The 22,675-nt window shown below is 49.5% G+C and overlaps 1 protein-coding gene across 4 annotated transcripts in view; it reads right to left on the reverse strand.

The window, feature by feature from the left end:
- The window catches only part of RUFY1 (RUN and FYVE domain containing 1), a 717,137-nt gene that overhangs the window by 438,184 nt on the left and 256,278 nt on the right, over window positions 1-22,675 (reverse strand). For all 4 annotated transcript variants that reach the window (XM_086931454.1, XM_086931453.1, XM_086931456.1 and 1 more), the window contains one exon: window positions 11,722-11,787. In XM_086931454.1, the coding sequence (XP_086787580.1) occupies window positions 11,722-11,787 (66 nt within the window). The remainder of the gene's footprint in view (window positions 1-11,721; window positions 11,788-22,675) is intronic.

Here is a 22,675-nt window from a genome sequence, read left to right on the forward strand (position 1 = left end):
GCCAGGAGAGGGGCGGACATGTAGGTCCTGTGTAAAATCTTCAGGTGAATTAGTTGGAAGCAGTGGTTGATCGCCACCTACCTGGGGGACATCAAGGCCGCCCGCCACTCCTCTTCTTCTAAGCTACCCAGAAATGTGTGCCATTTGTCCCGTAGGGACTGAAAGGGGTCGGGGAAATTGTTACATAGTTTGCGGTAAGTGTAGGATATGGCCTTGGACGGGAGGGGTTCCGAAAGCAGCCTGTCATCTAGGGGAGAGGTTTCTGGTAGTGAGGAAAGATCAGGAATAGCAGTGAGGATTGCATGCTTGATTTGGAGGTAACGGAAAGATTCTGTGTGTGCCAGTTCGCATTTGGCCTGCAGTTCCTGAAACATCAGTAATTTGCCCCTGTGTATCAGATCGCCAATTGTAGAGATTCCTATGGTATCCCATCTGTCGAAACCCAGGTGGAAGCAAAGGGAGCCAAGTTGTTGCGACAACCACAGTGGCGTTGCTTTGGTGAGCTTGTACGACCAACCCATGCTTTTATTGGCTCAAAGCTATAACACCACTGTCTGTGCCATGGGCCCTATGCACCTTTTCCGGGTCGGTTTACTGTAGAGGGCTCCCAAATATCCCTCCCGCCCAGTCTGGTACTTGTCTAGATAAAAAGCTGGATCAAAGGGTGAGCCGTGTATCCAGCGATTAGTGGCCACCAAGTGTGACGACCAATAGTAGAGGCGTAAATTAGGTAAGGCAATGCCCCCGTCATACCAGCTCTTTGTGAGCTTGTGGAGGGCAAAGCGAGCCGCCCCCCGTCCCACAGTAGAAACCTCAGGTCTCCCTCCACACCATTAAAGTCTGAGTCTGTGACTGGAAAGGGACAATTCTGCAAGGCATATAAAAAACGTGGGAACGCTAACATTTTAAATAGGGCCGCTCTACCAGGAAGGGAAAGTGGCAGCAATCGCCTGTGAGCTATGTCGCTATGCAACCTACGTAGCGGGCCAAGCAGGTTACGATCGTAGAACAACGCAGGATCTGTGGTGACAAAAATGCCTAAATATTTAAAGCCGTCATGGGCGGTCGTAATGGAAAAACCTCGGGGCATTGGGGGCAGGGGACCATGCAACATTTATAATACAGATTTGGAACAGTTGATGGAATATCCAGAGTATTTCCCAAAGTTGGTGAGTACATGGAAGAGGCTGTTAATAGAGGATCGAGGGGAGGTCACATAAACCAAAATATCATCGGCGTAAAGGGAAATCTTGTCAGTAATCTCGTCATTCCATTGGAGGCCCCTAATGGAGACATCAGTTCGGATCCAGTGGGCTAGAGGCTCCAAGGTCAGGGAAAACAACAAAGGTGACAGGGGACAGCCCTGCTGTGTTCCCCTATGAAGCCTAAACCGCCGAGAAGTATGGTTATTGACATGGACTTGGCCCAACAAGTCAGTATATAATAGTCGTACCCATTGGATTAACTTTGGTCCGAAGCCGAATCTAAGCAGGACCTCAAAAAGATGAGACCATTCAATCAAATCAAACGCCATCGTGGCGTCAAGGGATACAATGGCTGCGTCTTCCTGAATGTACGGCTGCATACTCCGAACATTATTGACCCTGCGTAGATTTAGAGCCGTATTACGCCCAGGGAAGAAACCCGATTGATCGTCATGAATCAGGGAAGGAAGTACGGCTATTAGCCGATTCGCCAGGAGCTTCGCCAAGATCTTGGCTTCCGCACTAATCAGAGAGATCGGTCTGTAAGAACCGCATTCATTGGGGGGCTTATTTGGTTTAAGAATAACTACTATGGAGGCCAACCTCTGGTCCAATAGTAAGGTGCCACTATCACGACTATCCTCAAACATATTTTCGAGGTGTGGGATCACGCCGGAAGCCATGCCTTTCAGAAATTCAATGGGGCCCATAGCTTTTCCCGACTTGATGGCGAAAAGCGCCGTACGTAGCTCATCTGCTGTAATGTCGGCGTCTAAGGTCTCTTTTTCCTCTTCCGATAGGGTAGGCAGGTGCATTTCTTCAAGGAGTTGTCTGGATTCCTCTGAAGTGTAATACGCCCCGGCGGAGTAAATTTGCTCTAGGTGATCTGCAAAGGTATCCTCCAACTCCTGCGGGTCCGTGGTCAATGATCCCTCCGGCCGTGTAAGTGATGACATCTATCTAGTTCCTTGTTCACGGCGTTCTAGCCACAGCAACATTTTCCCGGCACGGTCGCCGAATTCATACACTCGATAGCGCGTGCGGAGTAGTCTGGCGTGAGCCTTTTTTTATTGTGCTAGTGCTTTATAGTCAAGTTGACGAGCCTGGAGGCGGCTGCGGTTGGACAGAAGAAATAGTCAATGCGGGACATGCTATTGTGTGCGTTAGACTAGTGCGTAAAATGCGGAGTGTCGGGATAATACGTCCTCCATACATCCTCTAGGCCCATAGCTTGTGCAAATCCTGATAGGTCAGAGCCAGGCCTATGCGAGTGTCGCTTGGGCTGTCTATCAAGATCGTCATTCATCATCATGTTAACGTCCCCCCCAATGAGGAGTGCACCCGTCGAGAGGTCCACTAGTCGAGCACTCAAGTCTCGGAGGGAATCGCGGTCCAAGGCTGGTGGGAGGTACACCGATACGATGTTCAGTGTTCGTCCTTCCCAAGCAGCCTCCACGATTGCGAAGCGACCCAAGGGGTCAGCCCGTGTCTTCTTATGGGTGATTGCTACATTCTTTTTAACCAGAATGCCCATACCTCGGGACCCAGAGATGAATCCTGCGTGCGTCAATAGTTTGTAACCTCCTCTCTGGAGTGCCTGGCATGTGTTGTCAACCAAATGTGTCTCCTGCAGGAGTACTATGTCGGGAGATTGGCGTCTAAGATATTGGAAAACTATCCCTCGTTTTATCTTGTGGACCAACCCATTGACGTTCCAAGTCATTACTGTGAGTGTCTTAGAGAGGGACTGTGGCATAGTGGTGGAAATCACGAGATTTGTGTAGGTGTGTCACAAGGGGAAAGGCGCTCCCTATCTGGATTACGTTGGCCATATGGATTGTGAGACAAGAGGATACCCGGACCCTCGGAGGACTCGCTATTACCAGGTGTGTCTGAGCAGTAAGGGCTGGACCTCATTGAAAGGTAGTGGTGCAACAAGGAAAGAATCTGCAGTGAACGAAACATACAGTAACCAAGAACCAACCCAAAACTCCCCTTCCCCCCCTCCCACAAACCCTCCCTGCCCGCGGACCTAGAACTGTCCACACCACAACTCGGCAGAGTGCCGGTCGCCCTCCCAGTCATGTAAGGGGTACCTGGTGAGCCTTACGTGCCACTCGCCACATATCATCATGGTATAACAATGAACAAGATTTACCTTTTTCAAACCAACCTGTGCGCATGAATGGGTAATATAGTAAAAAGCACAAAACAGATGTATAAGATGGTCGCCTCTCATTATGGACAAAAAGCTGCAATCGGTGTAAAGCGGAATGTTAAAAAGTTTTATGTTAAAAAAAAATTTATAGCGCAACTAACACCTTAAGGTTTCTTGGCGCTTATGCTGAGGGAACAGTGAAAAGAGCGTGAGGGCAGAGCTAATTGTAGGCCTCGGTGAACAGGAAAGTTTTAAGGAGGGATCTAAACCTGGTGTATGGGGAAGACAGCCTTAAAGGGAGGGGGAGTGCATTCCAGAAGGAGGGGGCTAAGAATGAGAACCTGAGACCACCATGTTTCTTCCTCTTGAATCTCGGAACTGATAGCAAGGCCATCTGAGACGAACGAAGATTGCGAAGAGGAACATATGGGTGAAGAAGGGAAGAAATGAAGGAGGGACCGTCACCTGCAAGGGATTTAAAGATGATGCAACCTAGCTTGAACTTACAACGTGCAGAGACCGGGAGCCAATGGAGACTTTTTAGAAGGGGACGAACATGTTGGTTTCTAGGTTGGTGGAAAATCAGGCGGGCGGCCTGATTTTGGATCAGCTGGAGTCTCTTAGTTTGGTAGTCAGGGATGCCTACATACAACCCATTTGCGTAGTCGAGTCTGGAAATGACTAACGCTAGCAGGGCCAGGGTAAGAGCCTCCGTGGTGAGTAGGCGGGAGATTTTGCGAATTTTCCTGAGCTGGAAATGGCTGGAGGACACTACCGCACTAATCTGGGGTGTCATAGAAAGATCACTACTAATGATAACCCCCAGACTTTTGGCTGAGTTCACTGGGCGAGGGGGGCTGCCCAAACTTGCCAGCCAAAAGGAGGGTTGCCAAGGGTTAGAGGACCCCCCGACAAGAACCAGCTCGGTCTTGTCGGGTTGAGCTTCAGATGGTTTGAACTCATCCAGTTGCTGATGAAGCAGAGCGTGGTTTGAAAGGTGGAGATTGATTCGTCCGAGGGGTCGATGGTAAAGACCAGTTGAATGTCATCCGCATAATTAAACGCGGTGACATTCAACCCACAGAGAGAACGAATCAGGGGGACCAGATATAAATTAAAAAGGAGGGGGGACAAAGAGGACCCCTGCGGGACACCACAGGTCAGCCCGACCTGGTCGGCAGAGAACTGGGACAGTCTGACTGCTTGTTGGCGTTTAGTCAGAAAGGACTGAACCCAGTCCAGGGCGGTGCCCTGGATGCCGGCCTCTCCAACACGGTCGACCAGAATACCATGGTCGACCGTGTCAAAGGCGGCCGACAAATCCAGGAGCACCAGGGCCTGACAGATGTTAGCGTCGGCCCCTCTGCGCAGTTCTTCCATCACAGAGAGAATGACCGCCTCTGTGGAGTGCGCAGGTCTGAACCCAGCCTGCTGGGAGTCCAAAAAACACGATTCCTCAATAAAAGAACTAAGAGTATGGGTGACATGTGACTCCAAAACCTTACTGAGGAAAGGGAGAAGGGATATGGGGCGAAAGTTGCTCATGATGGAGGGGTCTGCCGAGGGTTTCTTTAAGATGGCAACCACCTCTGCCGTGAACCTCCCCCGTGGTGAGAGAGTTGTTCAGAAGGGCCAGGGGGGGTTCAGAGCAGACAGTGAAAGCTTCACGGAGAACTGAGGGAGGGCAACAGTCGCTAGGTGAACCAGAGGAGACTTTGTGCAGGAGGGCAAGAAAGCCTTCCTACGAAATAGGGGGGATCTGGGTTAAGGTGTGAGTGTTGGGTGGAAAGCAAGAAGCAACGGACGGAGGAGGGACAGGCGGGACTTGGGCAGGGATACTGTGTTTAATCTCAATAATTTTTTCCACAAAGAATTGATTAAGGGAATCACATAGAGACTGGGAAGGAAGGGGTGCAATGGTGACTAACAGGATTGGATAGTTCCTCGATAATTGAAAATATATCTTTGGATTTGTTGGCTGAATCCAAGATTTTATTAGAGAAGTAAAGAGACTTAGCCGAGGCTATGGCTGACGTATACTCTCTAAGCAGGGAGGAAAATATCCGTTTGGTATCAGGGGAATACCCCCGACGCCAGCGCCGTTTTGCCTGTCGAAGCCCAAGTTTCAGGGCTTTGAGAACCTCAGTGAACCACCTTTGGGCGTCGTGGCGGCGCCTCGCTCTGACTAGTTTTAGAGGTGCCACGGAGTCAGCGGCAGAAGTAAGCCAGCGAGTCAAGCTCTGTGTTTGAGCGTCAATAGAGGCAGAAGATCCAGTGCTTGGTGGGGCGGATGTGCTGAGAAGGGAAGTAAATTTGTTCAGATCAGCCCTGTTCGAATTGCGAGCTAAGAAGTTGGTTTCTAGGACAATGGTAACAGGGGGGGGGCATAGCTAAGGTGAAAGTGATTAAGAAATGATCTGACCAAAGGCAAGGAAGGACAAGGGGTACAGAGATGTCCAGACAGGAGGTCCAAACCTGATCCAGGATATGGCCCTTAGCATGAGTGGGTGAGTGTATGTGTTGGGTGCAGTTTAGACCTGACATAAGGTCCGAAAAGGCCAAAGAACATGTAGTTTCGTGAGCATCCGATGGCCAGTAGTTAAAGTCCCCTAGGACCAGAACATTGGTGTTGTTAATGGTGAGCTGGGAGATAAGGTCACCAAACTGGGCCGAGAAGCTGGGCATAGGTTGGGGGGGAAGGTAAACCAGGGCACATATAAGGGACGACCCTGGCTGCTCCAGTCTGAGCACCAGGCAGTCAGTCATAGGAATACTAGTAGTGACCACTGGGGAAAAACGGATTGGGTGCCTAATGATGGCTGCGACACCACCACCAACTTTACCAGAGGGGCGATTTGCCTGCAATATATAGTAACCCGGGGGGATAGCCGCCAGAATATCGGGGGATGAGTCATCCGTAAGCCAAGTCTCAGTGAGAAATAGGATGTCCGGCTGCTCAGACCCCAGAAGATGGAAAATATCTAACTGATGGCTAACCAGGGAACGAGTATTAAGGTATATCACTGATAATGTAGATTTGTGGGCCCTTACCGACGGGGGTGTGCAGGACCTGGGGCCCAAGGCTGGCGGCCTGGCAGCAACCGGAAAAGGTATAATCTCAGGAAAGGTTTTCCTGGCCGTAAGCAAGCCCAGTGAGGCGAGCCTGGATGAAGACTCAGGGGGAGGGAGAGCGTGGTCGTGAAAGTTAATAAGGGAGGAACGGGAATATGTAAGGAAAGAGGCAGAGTGGCGTGCCCCGGCCAACCGCGGACGGGCGCAGACGGGCTTAACTCAGGCGCAACTCCGGCGCGCCTACGTCGCGCCCGCTGCGCTCATCCGCTGCGCTGACACATAGTGGCCGTTTAAATAGAGGAGGGACGAGGGGGGTGTGCCAAGATCCTAATCGCCGGTCAACCCGACCCAAAATGGCGCCTGCGGCTGCTGAGAGCCCGCCCCAGCGATCAGCCCTCAGCCGGCCGCCGTGTGCCCCTGTAAAGAAAAGCAAGTAAGGACCTGTTAACTTTGAAATGAAGTTAGTTGCAGCGTAATATTAGGCAGTTTAAAATTACAATGTCGATGAGCCGCCACTGCTCGCAATCAGCAGGGGGGAGAAATAAAAGCAAACACTGCTCCTCAGCTAATGCGCGCTAGCCCACTGCCACCGGGCAGCGTCGCAATCCACAGTCGAACTTTTGCGGCAGGATCAAGTTCTCCGGCCGTTGTATCTTGACTGTCCCCTTCGTAGCTATCCCAGCAAACCAGCCTCCGTGGAAAGTATCATTGTTCCTCAGTCTCATCCTCCGCCAGCCGGTTCTGCCGCTCCGCAGGATGGTTACGCCATTCACTCGGTCCAGGACTCCCACGGTTATTCCGGGGCTTTCCGACTTGGCGCCAGCCCTCCAGCCATTCCCACGCCTCCTCTGGCGACGTGAAAAACCAGGCCTTGCCTTCCGACTCGACGCGAAGCTTCGCTGGGAAGAGCATCGAGTATTTGATGTCTTTGTCTTGCATGGCTCGCTTGACCTCTAGGAAACTGCGCCTACCTGCTTGCACTTTCATGGTGAAGTCCGGGAAAAACGTGACATGGACCTCATCCAGGCGTACGGGCCCCTGTTCGGCCGTTTGAATAATAACGTCCCTATCGCGGAAATTAAAAACTCTCGTAATAATGGGGGGTACCTGGTTTCTGCCGGCCACCCGGGACTCTGTGGACCCGTTCGATGGAAAAATAGCTAGAGAGACTCTTAGGCTTGAGGTGTTTTAGGACGAGGTCTTCAATAAATAAGTCTGTTGCTTGCCCCTCCATCCGTTCCGTAACACCTAGGACGCGGATGTTATTTCTTCGCGCCCTACCTTTGTAATCGTCCAGGAGTTTGCCCATTTGCAGTTGTTGTTTTTGCAGGAGGGCCACTTGGTGTTGGAGAGTCGACGTGTCGTCAATTAGGGCCGCAGTTTTTACCTCAACGTCTCTTACCTTGGAGTCTGTTTTGCAGAGGTCCGCTCGTAGTAGGGTGACCTCGATGTTCACTGAGTCAATGCGGGTTTCTAATGAGGTTCTTACCTCTGCAATAGCCTCCATGACATCTTCCAGTGTTAGGGACTTCACTGCAGGCGAAGAGGGCGTCCCTTTAGGTTCTCCTTCAGAGGTCTGTTCCTTCCCATCGCCCTTAGAGGTCCAAGTAAATTTGGTGATCGGCTTTTGGGTAGCAGGTCTATTCCCCCTGTTTCCCGCCATCTGGAAGTCCGTTGTGGCGGGGAGGTCTGTCAATACACCAGGGTGCTGACCGCAATGGGACACAGAGTTCTACACAGATGGTCAGGTCACAGGCACCCCAGCCGAGATAGTCAGACAGGCGGAGAATGGCGCTGTAGTCTGAGGTGAACTGGCTGGTCAGTAGAGTCTCAGGGTTCGAGGACACCCCCAGCCAGAGGAGCAGACCCAGCAGCCTCGTGAGAAGGAGAGCAGTGACCAAGGACAGGCAGCGTCGGCACCCGCCAAAGCAGCCCCACCAGCACATACAATCTTCAAAAACCGGGATTAACACAATAGGCAAAAGCAGGAGTGCAGTCCTAGGCCTTGCAGGTCACCCCAAAAATTGGAGCTCAGTCCCAGTATGTGCCGACTAAGGGGCTCATTAGGATTGCGGTTAATTCGCATCCTCTGGGCCGGCGGAAGCCACCGCCGGCCCTGGAGGATGCGGATTAACCGCTGCGGACAGAAAAAAGACCCCCGTCAGATTAGGATGGCTGGGGGATCTTTTTTCCGTCTGCCGCTTTTCCGCCGCGGTTGCCTTCCGACCGCGGCGGGAAAGCTCTAACATGGCTGGCGGTGTCTATCAGACACCGCCAGCCATATTAGGATTGCGGCGGTCCTATGCCTTTCCACTGAGGCATTTCCGCTGTGGAAAGGCATGCAGACTTTTCTTTGGGGGCCTGTTGTGGGCCCCCAGGGGTGAAGGGGGGGTGGGGTGCACATGGGGGGTACCTCTGGTACCCCCCTGTCTTTGCATGCACGAAGTGGCAGGCACCACGTGTGATGGATTTGTAAATGCTGTAGGTTTAGAAGATGATGTGGGCTGGCATGAGGAACCAGTGGAGATCCATGAGAATGGGGGTCATGTGATCATATTTCTTTGAGCCTAAGATGAGACATGGTGCAGTATGTAGGATGCCCTTAATGGGTGCTAGTGTGGAGTCTGGGAGGCCATGGAGCATGGTGTTACCACCATCCAGATGCAAGAGTACAAGTGCTTCAACAGCAATTCTGAAGTTGCTTTCCGGAAGAAACAGTTTCACTTTCTTTAGAACTGTAGACTCACATCAACCTCAATTAATAACCCACTTTCTTACAGTGGCTATGCCGCTTTTTTCGAAGAGCCACCTTTGACTTTAGGTGATTTCTGAGTACGTAGGTTTGACGTTTTTGTATTTTGTATTGATGGTCCAATATGCAAAGCAGAGAATCTCGAAATTTAGAAGTATGGAGTTTGCGAGCCAGCAGAACACTTGCAAGGATGGGGTAATGTGTCCAGTGATTAAAGGTGGAATGGCTGCTGTGTTATGCGATTACTAGAGCATGTGAAGGTAGAAGAAGGGGACCTCCTGGTAGATGATGTTGGCACAGTCTAGAGTGGACACTACAGGGATGATGGATCTCTACACCCACTGAGGGAAACCAACGTGGGGTATTCTCCAGGGGTTCTGAGAGGAAGGATCTGATCTGACCACTTTGCTAACCTGAGGGATTAATACAATATCCGTTCCCCAGGAAGGACCATTCTATAAGCTGAATGTGGGAAATGGTACAGCAAATTCCTTCACCTAGAGTTAAATGCTATATTACATAAAGCAAATCATGCACATTACACAATAAAACGAAACTCCCAGTATTTATCACTACATTCACACTTTTCAACAAACACCTGCCTGTGTTAACCATATTGCCTGAACTAGCATAGGTACGTAAAGCATCACATTTTAAATTTCTCATGGAAACATGGGATCCTAGTGCCTGTTTCTGAGAAATTGTACACGTTCAAGCACACACAAAGCACTTTATAAAAGTATGTTAATTTTTAATTTGACAAGCAGAATGATTGATAAACTAAGAGAATTTATATTTTGGAAACGAGAGATTTTACAATAACAAACTGAGACTGTCTTTTGAACACTGAGAAGCATAAATAAATGGCAGACTTTAGAAAGGTTTCATAAAGCACTGTACAAATCTTAAGTCTCTTGGCAGAAACATTATATAATGTCAGATTGCGGCAAATGATAAACGTCATTTCAAGTACGATGCACAAAAGATTGTGCACTCACAAAGACTGTGGGGTCCAAAAAAACACATGCTTTCCAGATGTAAAAACCGAAGTTGTAATGGACTAAAGTGATATTAAAAGGCGTAAATAGATTTAACTCATAAGTAACAGGTGTATGAAAGACACACCACCTCCTTTCTTGTGACTTTGTGCAGGACAACCTTGACTCTGTGAATGTGGACTTTGGACACAGAAGGAATAATACAGCAGTCTAGAACTACTGTGAAAACCATTAATTTGTATCAATAACATTTTTAGGTCTGGCTTGGGAACATCTTTAGTTGACTAGAAGCCTAATGTAATAAATTAAAAAATATAGCTAGAGGGTCTTTGGATCAGCCAGGACTTTAGATCTGCCCTTTTCATCTACTGGTCTATTCATATGTCATTCACGTTTTGCTTCTGAACACATCATATTGCATAGGGCAATGGGTCAGCCTACTTCAATCATTGGTGGCTTTCGCTGGAAAAGATTGCATTTTGTTGCGTGCACATCCACCAAAAAGAAATGTGCTTCAGTTGGGCCACCAGTTTTCCTTGCCAATACCTTTTTCATTTCTTCCTTTATGCCGATTTAGTTTTGTATCTTCTTTTTGAGCTTAAACTTTGACTTCAGGTTACATTAATTCAAAGCCAATAGTCCCTTTCTTTGCGCCAATAAGAATATGTGCATAAAAACTAAAAGGGTTTCTATAATTTTTCTAAGTACATCTGCTTTCGAAGAAGACCACCATAAACATATGGTTCCAGGTTTAGGCAGAGGCATGTTTTCTTTTATGTTCTTTTATTTTTGTGGCTCACGATATGCAGTCATAGAGGCCGGCTATCCATCGTATGCCCCGTTTATTGCATTCACAATCACAGGCATTCCCTAGTCTTGACAGAGGGGACCCCGTCTCGTTGATATAAACGAGGCAGGATTTCTGCTAATGACATTGAATGGTCAAAATGCAATGCGATCACACAGAATGATGGAGCCGCCCTGGAGAATGTGATGAGGGCCCCTGAATCTCCCATATTTCACATATATTCACTGACCAAGGCTGACTGGGGCCGCTTTGGAGGTTTGGGGCAGACTTGCATCGCTGGGGCGAAATATGTTAAGTCGCAGTGTAAAAACAGCAACTGCTTTGCCACCCAATCCTTCGTACGTCGGTTCTCCTCAGAGGTACGAAACACATACAATTTACTCTCCCGGATATGACATAACGTTTCATTTAGATGCTATTTTCCCGCTAAGGAGAGCGACACTGGACACCTGACTGAGAATGCAGATTTTTTTTTCTCCACGATATTTCCTACCATTTTTCAGTATAGGAAAGGTTTTCTGAGAAGCAGGTATCGTTTGGCTTTCCACCTGTACTGGATAATGTAACACTTGTGCAGCAGGTGACCACCGTTTGGGCAGGGAGAGAGAGAGAGAGCTGTGTGAAATGCATAACTTAAACTAGCCGCGCAGCTCTGGTTGGTGAGAAGACGCACTTTAGCTCTTTGATTTGGACCAGACTGACTATTACACGTGCAGAAAACGTCTTACCTTAGATGCCCATTCAATTCTTCCAAATAATGCTTTTGGTCAAGGATGGCAGTCATCTCTTCTTCTCTGTTTTTAAAGACAAATCATTGGTGTTACAAAGAAGGGGTATTCAACCAATGAAAGTGCATACAGCAGTTATCTGAAACGATACAATTATGCCAGAGTAATGATTTAACGAGCAACTAAAAGGTAATAGTGCACTTAAAACAGACATTAGACTTCGTCGTCATTTGGGAGAATTTCTTTAAAGAATTACAGTTGACCTTTTATATATCGTGCTTCATACCGCCCTTCTACGGGTTTAAACCGGTGCAAACCGGAGTTACAATCAGCCAATGTAAATGCACTCAATTTACCAATCTCAGAGGTATGCAAGCCATTGAAGTCGGAGCCTGGCTCCCCGGGATTCCAAACCATGACCTGTACATGGCTGCAGAGTTTAAGAGCAAAAGTCTAAGTCTCTCAGCCATTATATTTGGAAGAAATGTCTAATACCCAGATTTCATTATCACCATCCAACTAAATTTAGCCAGGGCTCTAAATCCATACAAAATCTGTACTGCACCCCCCACCTACCTACACCCCCCCACCTACACACACACACACACACACACACACACCCACCTACACACACCCCCACCTACACACACCTACACACCCCCACCTACACAAACACACACCTACCAACACAGACACACACACACACACACACACACACACCTACCTACCTACACACACACACCTACCTACACACCTACCTACCTACCTACCTACCCACCCACCCACACACACACACTCTCACACACACACACACTCTCACACACACCCTTTCAGGGTCTGATTCATAAACCTCTAGGACTAATACTCACAAATCTGCTCCTTTAGTAATACGGACAAGTTACTTACCTTCGGTAACGCCTTATCTGGTACAGAAATAATCTAACCACAGATTCCTTATCTTTGAACTTCCAGGCATCAAAATGGTGCCGGAAGAATTCTTGATAGCAGTACCCCTGCATGCAGGTAGATGGCATCAGTCGATTCTGCATTTCGTCATCGTGGTGACGTCTGTCGTCATCAATATAACCACTGTTCCGGCATGCTGACGTCAGTAGTTTTCACAATTTTCCATGCCAGAAGCACAGAGCCATGAAGTGACTGATCATGTTCTATTCAAAAAGACAACTAGGGCCCTGAGGGGGGAGCAGCCAAGACACTAAAAACTATTCTGCAGTTTGGGGAGGATCAGTGGGTCGGTAAGGAATCTTCAGCTAGACTATGTCTCTCCCAGACAAGGTGTTATCCAGTCCTGCCAAGTATCACACAACAGAGGTAAGACTAATGCATTTTAGTGTGGTGGTCCGCATCACTGCACTGAAATACAAAGTCACGCATTATAGCGCCTCCGCAGTTGTCAAGTCGGAGGCTGCTGTAATGCACCATACTGTCTGTGAAAGCTGTAGCAGCTCACAATGTGCCCTCTTCCCGGCAGGCTAAGGGGGATGGCTCAGCAGCTTGCTGCTCTAATTGCTGCACTGCTACAATGTTACACACTAATAACACTCAACAGCGCAGAAATACGTCAGGAGTCAGTGCCCAATAAGGTAGAGTCAGCCAGGTGAGAGACATTGTCAATTTAAAAGACAGACTTTAAATGCGGGTTTGTCCTGCCGCGGGTAGCGCTAGCGCTCAGCGGGCGTAAATTGCATTTTGGCTGCCGCGGTAAATGGTGTTGAGATTAGAGCCCACTGGCGAAGGCAGTGCTCTTCTAACAATCATGCCAGCACAGTGCTGCTGTGCTCACACTTAAGTGTTCCTGCGACCCGACCCGAGCGGGTTCTCATCAGCCCAGAGGCAGCACATACAGCTGAGCCAGAATGTGGCCAGCATTGTCGAGGAAGTCCACAAATCGTTGCGGCCCGCCAATTGCCATTGGCTCTGGCTCGCCTCAGTAAGGTAATCTACTAGGGGTAAATTGCTAATCCTGAATGTACAATTAAGGCGTGTAAAACAGAGTACAAGAGGGCATTAGAGCAGACACCGTCAGTCAGCAGTGATCACTTTACATATGTTTATGATCACTGCCTTGCCCCACACCCAGGGCCCGATGTAGGTAGCCCTTTACCGATCCGAATCGGCCGAAAATACAGATTTTCAGCCGTTTCCGATCGGTAAAGGGCTACCGAGATGTAGGGGCACATTTTCGGTCATTTTACCGAATCGGTATCATTACCGAATCGGTAAATATACCGATTCGGTAATATGTACCGAATCGGTAAAATAATTACCGATTCGGTAATATTTACCGATTCGGTAAAATTACCGAAAATGCAATGTAGGTAGGCAATGTACCTTCTGCACATGGCTTACAGAATCGGTATTTTACCATGGAATACAAATCCATGGTAAAATACCGATTCCGGTGTGCATGCACATGTGTGCATGCACACCTATGTCATGTGACAGGCAGACCTGCCCTTAGGGCAGGTATGCCTGCCACATGGCACCTGTGCCTGTTTTGGGGGTGCCAGAGGGTGTCAAAGTGACACCCCCTGCACCCTTGTGAATTCTTTAATTACCGATTCGGTAAATACCGAATCGGTAATGCCTAATCATTCCTATGGGCTTCAAAGCCCATAGGAATGAATGGGCATTACCGATTCGGTATTTACCGAATCGGTAATTAAAGAATTGTTAAGGATTCGGTAACGAATCCAGATGTTGGGACCTACATACCATTTACCGATTTTGAAATACCGAATCGGTAGGATTCGGTATTTTAAAATCGGTAAACGGCATTTACCTACATCGGGCCCCCAGTGTATTGTTGGGAATGACTTATTGGTCACAAAAATTACTTTAACAATACAGTCAAAATATATGCATAATTCATCAAAAATAATTTTCTTGATGATGAAGTAGAAGGCTTTTTGCATATGATTTTCTTTTTATTCACAACCGTCAAAAAAACAACCAGCCAACACGTGTTTCGTCAGTACAGAGTCTGTACCAAGACTTCCTCAAGGCTAAACGACGTTGAAATCGGACATGCCGTATAAAACTATGGTATGATAACCTCAAAGCATGATAACACGACCCTTCCAGTCGTGTTATCATGTGCGTGGGACGCTAACGCTCGGGATCTTGGATGTGGTTTTGTACACATTGACAATACTGCCATCACTATTAGGAGCGAGTAGTCCGTTCTTCACGTCACCAGACGGGCAGAAAAGTTTTGAACACAGGACTACAGATACCGATGTTCTGGTCTCCACTACTCCCTCATTTCCACTTTAGCGGAGACATCTCGTGAAGAACATAGTCGGCCATTGCCAAGAGGATCTTTCCTCCAACGGCATCTAAGAACTTTTTTCTGGCATGGTATTTAAGATCCGGTCAGGGCCGATATATACATTTTCACGCGTATTACCATGTCCACATCCCGCAGTACCTGACATAATCTTTGGGGTTATCATACCATAGTTTTATATGGCATGTTCGATTTCATAGGTGTTTAGCCTTGAGGAAGTCTTGGTACGGACTCTGTACTGACGAAATACACGTTGGCTGGTTGTTTTTTTGACGCTTGTGAATAAAAAGAAACTCATATGCAAAAAGACTTTGGCTTGATCATCTTGTCCCAAGAAGATTATTTTTGATGAATTATGCATATATTTTGACTGTATTGTTGAAGGAATTGTTGTGACCAATAAGTCATTTCCAACATTGCTATCAGGATAGTGCTGAACTGACCCTTTTTGAATTTCTGTTTTGGCAGGTCATTTTGATTTGCTTTAGTCACCCTAGGTAGTCAGTGACTGGGGCCTCCCTAGCACTCCGACTGTACTAATTGTGATAACTGTGTGCCCTAACTGACAGACTATCTGATACTTGTATGTATTTGAATGTGCCGTTACTCCCTTCTAGGAAACACCACTACCAATTGCTTCTGTCACCACACCCAGTGTATATCCATATGCACCTGTCGCAGCTAGCTGCAATCACTTTATAAACAGCCGGCTGCAGGTCGACACACCATCCCCTGTCCAGCTGTACAAAACAAAAAGGGGGGAGAAAACAGAGTCACTGCCACTTGCAAAGCGAGCACAGCCCCATGTAGACTCGTGACTACTGCGGCCTTTCGAGGAACGGCATGGCATGTATTTTTAACTGTAAGACGCAAGTAGTGAGTCTACTCACTACGGTACAAGCTGCAAAAAAGCTGCAAAGAAGTCTGCCATCTTCAAGTCAGGCTGGCAACGTCACTGATTCACTTGTTAAAACCGGATGCATTTTAACCGATATGCTGAAAAACTTGACTACCTGTTTATGGGTGATAACATCCTATGTGAACTCCGAATTTTCGAGGTATGCCCAGCGTACGTCATCTTCGTGTGAATTGTTTTCAGCCATCCTGCCAAGTGAGGATTTAGACAGGCATTGTTCGCGGTAAGTACATGTCTGGGCTGTATTCCTTTCTGGCATTTAAGTTCTATTGGGTGGGTGGGGGCGCAAATGACAGCTCGAACTCTGCCTGTATGTGATAAATAACAACTTAACTACCAAACGAAAGGAACAGTATGGTGGAACTCTGAACTGGTCAGTTAAGTCAGCTGTAAGATCCGTGTTAGAGGCCCTCAGAACCGCTAGCAACATTGGTACATCATCTCTATTTAGATATGCCTATTAAATAGTTTATTTTAACATTCTGGTAACTTTCTCGACAAACCAGGCCCCCAGTAATTGATGCTGCAGCTCAGCACTGGGGGAGTAAAATTATGAGAAGACTGATGCCTGTCTTCGACCTCCTGCCCTTGACATACAAGTGCGTGCTAGTGCCCTTCCATTACTGGTGCTTTATAGCAGTTAAACTCTTCTTTGGGTTTATCATTGCTCAAATGCGTGTAATTTATGATATTTCTAGGTTTCCCTCATATTCATTGCTTGATTTTGCTCGTGAGAATGTGTCACTCATAGTTGTTGAAATGTCACTCATAATTAGACCAAAATTTTGAAGATGTCACACATAGCACAATCTGACACCTTGGCAACTATGGTTATCGAAGGTAAGTAACTTGTCCATCTGATCGGGACATCTAGCCGCAGATACCTTACATTTGAACAGATACCCAAGCAATACCTTCCCCAGAGATGGGACTGTGGAAAAACTTTAGACCTGAAAGTCCTGCAAGACAGCGGCCAAACAGGCCCTCCCTGCAAACCTAAGAAAACAGCCAATAGTGTCTGGTGAACATGTGCAGAGAAGCGCATGTGGCCGCTTGGCAAATATCAGTAATTGGAACACCACGCTGGAGGGCTGAGGCAGCAGCCTTCGCTCTGGTGGAATGGGCTCTAAAGCCTTCAAAAGGCTGTTTCTTTGGTAAGGCGTAACATATTTCAATACAGAGGATAACTCAGCATGATATGGTCCTCTTCTGAACAGCATGCCCCTTCTTTGCTCCCACGTACCCTATAAAAGAGTTGATCATCCACCCGGAACTCTTTGGTGCAATCTAGGTAGAACGATAATGCTCTTTTTGGGTCCAGATGGTGGAGACGCTCCTCTTCCTTAGAAGGATGCGGAGGTGCATAGAAAGTGGGCAGAGTAACAGACTGTCCCAGTTGGAAGAGTGTTACCACCTTAGGCAGAAAAGGTGCCCTAGTTACTACTTTATCCAGAAAGACGGTCAGGTAAGGAGGCTGTGAAGACAGTGCCTGCAGTTCGCTCACCCTCCTGGCAGAGGTGATTGCCACCCAAAAAATAGTTTTAATAGTGAGCAGCTTTAGAGGACATTCGCACAATGGCTCAAACGGCGAATACATTAAAAAGGTAAGGACCAAATTAAGGTCCCATTGTGGCATGATAAAATGGGAAGGGGGAAACGAGTGGGTTAACCCCTTAAAAAATATCTGGAGGGGATTTCAAAAGTGAAGGCTGGTCTGGCAGCCGAAGAAAAGCGGATAGGGCCGAAAGGCAGCACTTCAGAGTTCCCAGAGCAGAGCCTTGCTGGGCCAAAGAAAAAATAAACATGGGAACATACAACAAGGGGGCAGATAAGGGTTGAATAGACCTTGCTGTACAATATTTAAAAAATGTGTTCCATCAGCAGGCGTATGCCGACTATGTGGAGGGATGCTTGGCTGCCAGGATAACTTTGCAGACTTCAGCAGGAAGGTCAAAAGCTGTCAACTGTCGCCGCTCAATCTCCATGCAAGGAGGCGGAGAGTAGACAGGTTCGGGTGGAGGACCTTCCCCTGATGGAGCGACAGAAGATTCTCCCTAAAGGGCAGCCTGATCAGAGGATTGATGCTCATTGCCAGAAGCTCGAGATGCCAGATTCTCCATGCTCAGTCCGGAGCCACACGAACGACTTTTGCCCGGTGCTCCTGATCTTCTCGAGCACTCTAGGCAGGAGTGGTATGGGAGGAAAGGCGTACAGGAGGCCTGAGCACGATTCGCGACGAAAAGCGTAGCTGAGCGAGAGTCACCTTGGTAACTCCAAAGCGTAAAATTGATGACAGCAATATTGTGCATTCTCTTCTGGAGGCAAACAAATCTAATCAAGACTCTCCCACCGCTGAAAGAGTCCTTGCACCACCTCCGGATGGAGACGCCACTCGTGATCCGCAAGGCACTGTCGGCTGAGTTCATCTGCTCTGGCATTCAGAGAACTGGCCAGATGTTGAACCACCAGGGAAATGCCCTGTGGTTCCAGCCAAGTCCAGAGACGCAAGGCCTCTTGACAGAGGGTCCACAACCCCACACCATCCTATTTGTTGCAGTACCATAAGGCGGTAGTGTTGTCTGTGAACACCTGAACCAGCCTTACCTTGATGGACGGTAAAATGGCTTTTAGTGCCAATAGGATTGCCTGAAGCTTCAACAGTTTAATAGGGAGCCTGGCTTCCACCAGAGTCTTGTGATCTCCACTTCTCCCAGGAGGCTGCAATCTTCCCAGAAGATATGCATCCATCACTACTGTGAGATCTGGGTGGGAAAAGGAGAGGGTTCTGCTTACAACTCAATCACTGTTTGTTAGCCACCACTGAATGCCTTTTGCAGTGCCCTCTGATATCTGAACCAGGTCAGTGAGATTTCCCCAAAGCTGTGCCCACTGGAACTTCAAGTCTCACTGCGGAGCCTGCATGTGCCATCTGGCATGGCCTACAGGTAGGATGCAGGAGGCCATGAGGCCCATCAGCCTCAGAGTCATTCTGAGCGAATTCAGGATAGAGGTTGAAACAGCAGTATCATAGCCTGAATATTCTGGACTCGACGCTAAGGAGGATAAGCCCGAAACTGCACGGTGTCCAGAATTGCTCCGATAAAAAGAAGCGTCTGAGAGGGAGTCAGGTGTGACTTCAGCACATTGATAGTGAACCCTAGTGAGTGCAGGAGGTTCGCTGCTGTCTGGAGTTGCGAGACAACTGCTTGGGAGGAGCCCGCCCTCAGCAACCAGTCGCCGAGATAGAGGAAGACTAGACCCCTGATCTTCGCAGATTGGCAGCGACCACCACCATCACCTTTGTGAACATCCAAGGGGCACTGGTGAGGCCAAAGGGGAGCAGGGCAAACTGAAAGTGATTAAGGCCCATCGTAAACCACAGGTAGAAATGATTAGCAGGCAGAACAGGAATATAGAAATAGGCATCATGCAAGTCCAACGCAACCTGTGAGCATCTGGATCTTCTTCTAGAGGAAGCAGTCGAGAGCTCAGAGGTCAAGGATAGGGCAAAGGCCTTGGTCCTTCTTTGGAACCAGAAAATAGCAGGAATACCAAACACAGCCTATTTCTGGCCCAGGAACATTCTCTATAGCTCCCTGGGCCAAGAGAGTCTCAACTTCCTCACGGAGCAGAATCAGATGATCCTCCGTCAGCCGACTGTACAATGGAGGCATAGATGGAGGTATAGTCTTGTAGGGGAGGGAGTAGTCCCATCAGACTATTTGCAATACCCACCTGTCTGAGGTGATATCAAGTCAGTGGTGGAGATGATGGCGTATCTTGCCACCAACCGGACTTTTATGATCCAGGGGAATCAGACTAGGAAGGTTTTGTGGTGGAGGAGGGGATTGTGGCTTGGCTCGACTTCTGGCTGCCCAAGCCTTGAGGTCGGGGTGAAACGCGTCCACGGCCCCACAAAGGTTGCTAAGGCTCTCTGGGTAGGCAAGGTTGGAAGCCTCTTGCATAGCCACGAAAGGAGCGAAAATCAGACACAGGCTGGGATGTTGTGGTGTGGCCTAAGGACTTGGCCGTAGCCCATGAGTCCTTAAAATGCTCAAGCGCTGCATCTGCTTGGTCTCCAACGAGACGGGAGTCATCAAAGGACATGTCCATAAGATTAGCTTGGACATCCCCCCGAAAATCCAGTCGTCCTCAGCCAGGTGTGGTGTCCTATGGCCACTATCAAGGAAATCACTCTACCTAGTGCACAAGTTACTACTTGTGTAACGATATATCTGTAAGAGACATTAGTTAGTGATAGATTCTGTACCTTAGAATATCCCCAGGCGTCAGACTGGATCCGGAAACTTTTGCGTAGCAATACCCCTGCGTGTCGGTAGGCGTCGTCTGCGGCTCCGCGTCCGTCGTCGGCGACGTAAGCGCCGGAATGACGTCGTCGGAGTACTTAGACGCCGCCCATGCGCGCTGACGTCAGTTCTGATACACAGCTTTTCCGCGCCAGATACGCAGAGCCATGATAGAACCAACACTGGTGCCATGAAACTAGGGCCCTGAAAAGGCGACGGCCATCAAACGGCATGTCCAGGAGTGTGGCCTGGACATCGGCCGAGAAGTTGGCGGATCTCAACCAGGCGTGGCGTCGAACCGCCACTGTCGTTGCCATCGCCCTGCCCAGTGAGTCCGTTGTATCCAGCCCACACCGGATAGAAAAGCGTGCTGCATCTCGGCCTTCCGCAAGGGCTTGGCCGAGTTTAGCCTGGACCTCCTCCGGGCATTGTGGCAGCACCTCCGCAACCGTGTCCCACAGAGTGTGGGTGTAGTGGCCCAAGAGACAGGCGGTATTCACAGACCGCAGCCCTAAGCTAACAGACGAGAAAACCTTCTTCCCGAACTGTTCGTATCTTTTGGATTCCCTGTCGGGCGGGGCCGACGGGAATGCGGTCTGGGAGTTTGAGGCCTGGATGACCAGACTCTCGGGGTGGGATAGGTGGACAAAAAGCATGGGTCGCCCGGGGCCGGGCGGTAGCGTCTGGCCACGTTCCTATCCACAGGCGGGCCTGTGGCAGGCTTGGACCAAGTGCCCACAAGAACGTCACACAAGGCCTCATTGAACAGCAGCAGGGGCTCCATGGAGCTGGACTGCGGTTTGAGGACCTCTGTGAGGAGGTTAGTCCTCACGGCCGCGACGGGGAGCTTAAGGTTTAAGGCCTTAGCTGCCTTCGTCAACACTACGCTATAAGTAGAACCCGCCTCCGAAGCCACGGTCGGAGGTGAGTTAAATCCAGTGTCTGGCGATGTGTCAAGACCACTGGCCTCCCCAAGCTCATATGTCCAGTCCTGTTGAGACTGGCAATCTAGTGCCAGAGGGTCCTCGGACCCCTCTCAATCTTCCTCGTCACCTGTGTCCTGTAAACCAGGATTAGCAGACAGGGCCTCCTCGCGGAGATAGAAATCCCCAAAGGCCGACGGAATCGGCGCCCAGCGGCGCCCTTCCGGCGCCTGAGTTGGACCGCAGGAAACATTGGGGGCGGCAACCACAGTGGGCGCCGGGGGCGACACCTGTGGGGACGGCGCCGGTGAGGCCGTAAGGTCGACCGGCGACGCCCCGGATCCGGTGAGGTCCTGCGCCGCCGAGACCGAAGTCGCCGGCGGCACGGGGCCGAAGCACCCGACGGCGTCGGGGCCGAAGCGCCCAACCCGGTAGGACCTCCAGACGGAACCGTTGGGCCCGAAGGCGCCACGGGAACCGACTGAGGAGGGAGGGTCCTCATGGCCATGAGGTACCTCTCGACCTCCTCCGGCGTCGCGCCGCGCCCAGGGACCCGAAGGTGTGGGGCAGGCGGCGACGCTTGCGACTCCCGCGGAGCCGCATGGGCGGTGTCGCCCGAGCCCCCGGCCTCATCGTGCGAGCGTCGGGGTGAGTCGGAGGATCGATGACGTCGCTCCGACCTCTCATGCCTCTTACCTGAGGACTTGGAACCAGACGATCGATGTGCACTTCCGGAGCTTCGATGACTCCGACCTCGCGACCTGTCCCTCGCCTAGCCTTCGACGTCAGGGCCCGGCAGTCGGAGCAGGTCCGATAGTCGTGGTCAAGGCCTAAGCACTTCAGGCACCGGCGATGGGGATCCGTGACCGACATGAGTCGATCGCACTTCGAGCAAGGCTTGAACTCGGGCATCCCTGGCACCAATAGAGTCGAGAACTCGATAAAAAGAGAGAGATCAAAAAGATCAAAAAGTTCAGTCAAAAATTGACTGGGGGTAGAGCTTCTTCCGGATCTGCGCTAGCTGGCGCGGAAAAAAGAAGAACTGACGTCAGCGCGCATGGGCGGCGTCTAAGTACTCCGACGACATCATTCCAGCGCTCAGGACGCCGACGGACGCGGAGCCGCAGACGACGCCTACCGACGCGCAGGGGTATTGCTACGCAAAAGTTTCCGGATCCAGTCTGACGCCTCGGGATATTCTAAGGTAAGGAATCTATCACTAACGTGTCTCTTTCAGATGAGTGAGTTGTGTCCAAGCCACAGCGGATGGCGAACTTCGCTGCATCTCTCCTGTCTAAAGTTGCTTAATAGAGACGAACCAGGCCCTCCTTTGAGCTCTGGACAGCACCTGCATACCCGTATCCCATATCAAATGGAAATTACGGCCCAAAAGGCATTCAGTGTTCACCGGCCGCAAAGCTAGACTGGGGGAAGAGAACATTTTCTTCACAGAGCTTTCTAGTCTTTTGGATTCCCTCTCTGGGGGTGTGGAAGGGAA

This window comes from Lissotriton vulgaris, chromosome 7 (assembly GCF_964263255.1).
Source record: "Lissotriton vulgaris chromosome 7, aLisVul1.2, whole genome shotgun sequence".
Classification (NCBI taxonomy): Eukaryota; Metazoa; Chordata; class Amphibia; order Caudata; family Salamandridae; genus Lissotriton; species Lissotriton vulgaris.